At 59.7% G+C, this 5,586-nt stretch overlaps 1 protein-coding gene across 1 annotated transcript in view; it reads right to left on the bottom strand.

The window, feature by feature from the left end:
- LOC102738537 (nectin-2) overlaps window positions 1-2,450 on the bottom strand; it is a 13,930-nt gene extending 11,480 nt beyond the window's left edge. The window contains exons 1-2 of the mRNA XM_081807905.1: window positions 2,363-2,450; window positions 2,013-2,016 (exon numbers count right to left, since the gene is read on the bottom strand). Coding sequence (XP_081664031.1) covers window positions 2,013-2,016; window positions 2,363-2,450 — 92 coding nt within the window. The remainder of the gene's footprint in view (window positions 1-2,012; window positions 2,017-2,362) is intronic.
- Window positions 2,451-5,586: the final 3,136 nt, after the last annotated feature.

Here is a 5,586-nt window from a genome sequence, read left to right as displayed (position 1 = left end):
ACCCACCCCCACTTCGCTGCCCAGTCCCCCTTCCCTAACACGAAGAGACAGCAGGCCCGCCATCCCTCCCATCCCCCTCCACTACTGTGGGGCTGCCTGGCTGACAAGGATAAGCAGTGAAAGCTGGGGAAGACCCAGCTGGAGGCCCAGGTGGTGCACCCTCAGTCCGCGAAGGCCCAGGAGGGGGAAGGCTGAGGAGCTAGAGACAGGTAAAGAGAGATGGATGGAAAGGAAAGGGAGAAAGAGCTCTGTGAGAGATGAGAGAGCCAGAGGGGCAGAGAGAGGTGAGAAATGAAGAGGGGAGCGATGGGGGGGGGGCAGGGAGAGAGGGAGGGAGGCAGAGAGAAAAGCGGGGAGCGTAGGCACAAGGATGAGGGGTCAGGAAAGGGGAAGGCCCCCTCCCCAGGTGCTAAGAGCTTTCACATGGGATCAGCGGGAGCTCTGACTCCTCCCAATGGCCCTGCAGGGAAGGGGTTACTATCTCAGCTTTACAAAGGAGGAAATGGAGGCTCAGAGGCACCCAGTGGAGCAGAGCCAAGAAAGGCTCTGAAGTCTGCAGTCCGGCTTCCTGGGGACTGGCTGTGGACCCTGGGAAAGAGGCTTGCCCTTTTGAAACCTCTGTGTCCCCATCTGCAAAATGGGAACAGGAATAGGATGTGTCTCCCAAGGAGATCTAGAATCCTCCACGAGATCGTGCATCACGTCAAAGCCTGGCTCAAGGTCAGGTGGGTTTTGAGCATTTCCCTGGAGCGGCAGGTTCTGATCTCATCTCCCTATCTCTGACACCAAGGGAGAGGCAGTACCCGGCTCTGAGTAAAGGCTGGGATACAACTCAGAGACATGCTGGGAAAAATAAGGTCAGAGGGGTAAGCAGGGCTCCCCCAAGACACCCCCCCCACCCTCCCCAGCCCCCGCCTACACTTTCTGGGCAAACCCTTGGGAAACTCCAATATCCAGAGTTTCTAGCTGAGAATAAACAGCCCGGTCACCTGCAAGGGGCGGGGCCAGAACCTCCTTCACCTGTTTCCTCCCAGCCCCTCCCTCCTCTGAGAGCTGCGCCCTCCCTCAAGGGGGTTGAGGGGAATAGGAGGGTGCTGGTGGGCAGAGCGGAGGGAGAGGCGGGGGATTAGGGCGGCGGCTCCGCGCGTCCCCCCTCCCGGCCCCCCCTCGCGGCGGCTCCGAGGACAAGGGCGCGACCAGAGGAAAGATAAGGTCCCGAAACCTGGGAGTCCGGAACCGGGAGCCGGGAGAACGCCTACCCCTCCCGCCCGGGTTCAGCTAAAGTGAAACCGGTAAAACTTCCCCAGGGACGTCCCAGCCGACGGCTCACAAGGCAAAGGAAGGGTCCCAGCCCTTGGGACTCAGCCTCTCTTTCGGCCTGGGACACCCCCGACGGAGCTCCAGCTTCCCGACAGAGCCTCTGGTCCATGATTACATCTAGAAGCCAAGAACAGGGTCCTCCGCCCACATTTTATATCTGGATTTCAGAAGACATTCCAACGTTCACAATTAAATCTGAGGCCCACGGGATAGAGCCTCTTCCACCGCTCCCCCACCCCGTTTTACCTGGGACCCAGGAGACAGAGCCCCCTGCTCACAATCTGGAACCAAGTTTGAGCCCTGTCTGCCCCCAATTTGACCAGGACCCAGTACACATAGCCTCTAGCCTTCATTCTGCCTGGGACTCAGGAGACGGAGCCCCCAGCCCCTAATTTTTCTGGAGCCCAGGAGCCAGGCCCCAGCCCCTTGTTTTCTGGGCCCCAAGAATCAGAGCCTTCATCTCCCTGAGGCCCAAGGTTGGAGTCGTTCCCCAGGTCGCCGGAACTCATCCTTGGCCCTCCGAGGGACCCAAAGTCCGAGCTCCCGGCCCCTCTGGGGGACCTGGACATTTGGCCCCCCGCCCTCAATTCTCCCAAGGCCTCAGACGCCCAGCCCTGGGAGAAGGAAAATGGGGATGGTCTTGTCTCCTCATCGCGACCCTCCTCCTGGGGAAGGGGGGGTAAATTCCCCACATGCCTGAGGGGGTAAGCGGAGACGGAACCCTAGATCCGGTTGACAGCTCGGTGCGAGGTGGGGAGGGGGTCGCGAAGACTCGGATTTAACCCTTTTGGTGTTAGAATCTGAGGAAGGGGGAGGGGGTAACCGAGAAGTCCGGTGTAGGCTGGGGAGTTGGGATAAAGAAGGGTGATGGGGGGAGAGGGCTGCAAGAGAGGAAAGGGTCGGAGTCGGTGGGGGCCAGCCAGGGAAAGGGCTCGAGAGAGGAGGCTCGGTGAACCGGGGGTGGAGCGGGGAAGGTGCTCCGATTCGGAAGGTGGGTAAGGGGTTGGGTCCGCGCGGGGGGTGGGCGTCTGCGGTTTCTCACCGGTTTCCCGGAGCAGCAGCAGCAGCAGCGACAGGAGCGGCAGCGTCGGTGACGATCTCGACGGCGGGAGGGCTGCGGCCCGGGCCATGGGGGGGCCCCGGGAGGGACTGGGCCCGGGCGGGGGCCTGCGGGCCACTCCGTGAGCGCCGATCCGCTGGGCGGTCGAGCAGGTGCCTGAGGGGCTCCGGCTCCCGGCCGGTTCCCGCCCGCTCTACTCTCGTGGCTCTGCTTTCGGGGCCGGGCTCTCCCCGCTCGGTGCCCCCGGCCCCAGGCTTGTCTCGGGCAGCTCGGACTCGCTGACGTCACAGGACCCACCCCTTCCCTCCTCCCCCCCGCCCCCCCGCGGAGCCGACCTTGGGCTCCGGCCCCACTGGCTCAAGCTGTCCCGCCCTCTCTGAGATTCCACGCTGGTCCTCCCCAGGATTCTACTCCCGCCCCGCCCAGCACTCTGCACCCGCCCCCTCCCAGGATTCTACACCTGCCGCTCCCGGGGATTCTATCTCGCCCCTCCCCTGGAATTCTATCTCCGCCTCTCCTGGCGTTCAAACACCGCCCCCTTCGCCCTCTAGGAGGCCTCCCGCGCCCCGCCTCCCCCGATCTCCCGGCGGCTCCTTTAAGGTTCTGTCACGCCCCCTCCGAGGCTCATGGCGGTCTCCGCCCCCTGAAACCACGCCCCCGATACGGCCCCGCCCACCCGCTCTCCCGGCAGTGGATCCAGCCTCTTCCCAGGAACTCAGTCCCGCCGGGTCTCAGCCCCGCGCGAAGTTCTAGCCCCGCCCTCTTCGTCATTAGCGGCGGCCTCGTCGTCACACCTGCGTGAGGCACGTGGGTTCTCATAGGCCCGCCCCTCCTGGAGTCCCGCCCCCAGGCTGAGACCACCACCCCCTTCCCCGCCACGAGACTTTCCTAGTTCTTGCCCCCCGCCCAGTATCTGTCTCGGCTAATCTCTGCCTCGGACTCTGGGCGTCGCTGCACCATTCCTGCCCAGATTTCTCTGCCTCTCTCAGTGTCTCTGGCTCTGTGTCTCTCTCTCCTTCGTCCCTTTATGTCTCTAACCCTGGGTCTTTCAGTCCTCACGTCTCGGTGTCGCTTTGTGTTTCTGCTTTGTCTTTCTCTCACCGTTCCTGTGTCACTTGGTCCCCGTGTCTCTCTCCATCCCTTTGATTCTGTCTCTGTCTCTAAGTGTGTCCCTCGGTGTCTGTCGTCTCTGTGTCTCTCTCGATGTCTCTGTTCCTGCCTCGGTTCTCTGTGTCTCTCGCTGCGTGCATCCCCCTGGCCTCTCCCGCATCTGGTCCGCACCTTCTCGTTACCGTGGCCTCCCGCCAGGGGGCGGCACAGACCGGCCCCAGCGCTCCGCTGGCCCTGCGGGGCTGGGCTAGGGTCGGGCCTCCAGGCTCCGCCGGTCCCTCCCCTTGTCCTTGTCCCACTTCTCCTATCTTCCGGGCCTCCTCGCGTCTTTGTGTCTCTAGTTCTGACTCGGCCCCTTTGTCTCTCCCCGGCGGCGCCCGCTCCTCCCCACCCCCACCTACCTCTTCACATTCCTAGGGCTGACCGGGGGAGCTGGAGAGGACGCCCAGTGTGTTGGGGTGAGGGCGGGAAGCAGGAGGCTGGGGAGGGGGGGATGCCACTGAGCTCCTGGAATCCCTCCGTTCCAGTTCCTCTAGGGCTAGGGTGCCGACCAACTGGGGGCAAATGCTTGAGAGCTTCTTGCCCCAGCAAGAGGACACCCCCCAAGACTTGCCCTCCCCTCCCACTCACCACACACCTGAGCTTTCCCCCCCAAAGGGCAAGATCTCAAGTGGTAGGGATTCTTACTGGCCTGCCTTCAAGTCTTGGTAATGTTACTATTCATAAATGTATTTACTGTGTGCTGGATACACATTTACCTGCACTGTATTATCTCAAATAACCCACACAGGACCCTATGTGATAAGGGGACTGAGGCACAGAGAGATGAAATGACTTGGCCCAACAGAGTTACAGAATGGCAAATCCGGGACTGATGGATCTTAGTTAATTCCTCACAAGAATCCACTGGAGGAGACATTATCATGATCCCCATTTCACTGAAAAGTACACTGAGGGTCATTTGCCCCAAGCCACCCAGCAAGAAAATAGCAAGCAGGGATTTGAACCCAGGCAGTCTGCACTCTTAGCCTTTCTACCCTACGCGTCCTCCAGATAATGTGTATCTCAGGCTTGGCACCAGCCTGGTGTGAGCGCAGCTGGACAAATAGGTGCATAATAGATGTGATCTCTTTGTCCTTCTCTCCCCACTCTGGGGTCAGACTAGATGGCGGAGGATCTCTGGGTTTTGCTTTGCTACTAATTTGCTTTGCAAAATCCTTGCCTCCCCTCTTCCCCCCAACACCACTTTCTCTCTTGAACAAGATGCCCAGTCCTCAGGGAGATTTCTTCTAGGAAGGCCCCGTAGCACCTGCTCTTTTCTGGGCCTGTCAGTGAGTGAGTTCAGCCTTCCTGGCTGTTCTTTGTGGAGCCCAGGAGGGAAGCCCTAGGAGGGTAAGCTGGAGTTTAACGCGCCCTTCACATGAGGAAGGGAACATGCATTAGGCTGAGCACTGCCGTGTTTGTTGATAAATGCCTGGGTGGGTCTCATGCCTGAGGAGTCAGCCTTCAGTGTCAAGCAATCCCATGGCACTTCACTGAAGAGCCATAACCATCCGGAGGTACAGGCACAAGGCCAAAGTCTTCCTGATGAAGCTTTGGAGTTGGTGCCAAGTATTTACCCTGCCTGGCAACCTGTAACTGCTTTTTCTTCTTCCAATAGTCCCCCCACCCTGCCCTCCCCACCAAGTTTTCCTACAAGGAATCCCCTACACTCAGTCCTTATGGTTCAGAATGAGCCTGACCCGGTCCTGGCCAATCAGAGCATTTGATCAATCCCCTGGCCACAGGGTTTGGTTCAGGGATGGGAGTGGGACCCATTCCTGTCCAATGGGAATTAGACCTGAGACTTCAGACTTCCTCTTGAATGAATAGGAAAGGAACACACTTTTTTTTTTTTTAAGATTTTATTTTTTGGGCGCCTGGGTGGCTCAGATGGTTGAGCGTCTGCTTTTGGCTCAGGTCATGGTCCCGGGGTCCTGGGATCGAGTCCCGCATCGGGCTCCCTGCTCGGCCGGGAGCCTGCTTCTCTCTGCCTCTGCGTCTCTCTCTCTCCCCCTGTGTTTCATGAATAAATAAATAAAATCTTTAAAAAAAAT

This window comes from Leptonychotes weddellii, chromosome 16 (assembly GCF_054177405.1).
Source record: "Leptonychotes weddellii isolate Sample4059 chromosome 16, ASM5417740v2, whole genome shotgun sequence".
In the NCBI taxonomy this organism is placed as follows: domain Eukaryota; kingdom Metazoa; phylum Chordata; class Mammalia; order Carnivora; family Phocidae; genus Leptonychotes; species Leptonychotes weddellii.
This window is presented reverse-complemented; position numbering and strand designations above follow the sequence as displayed.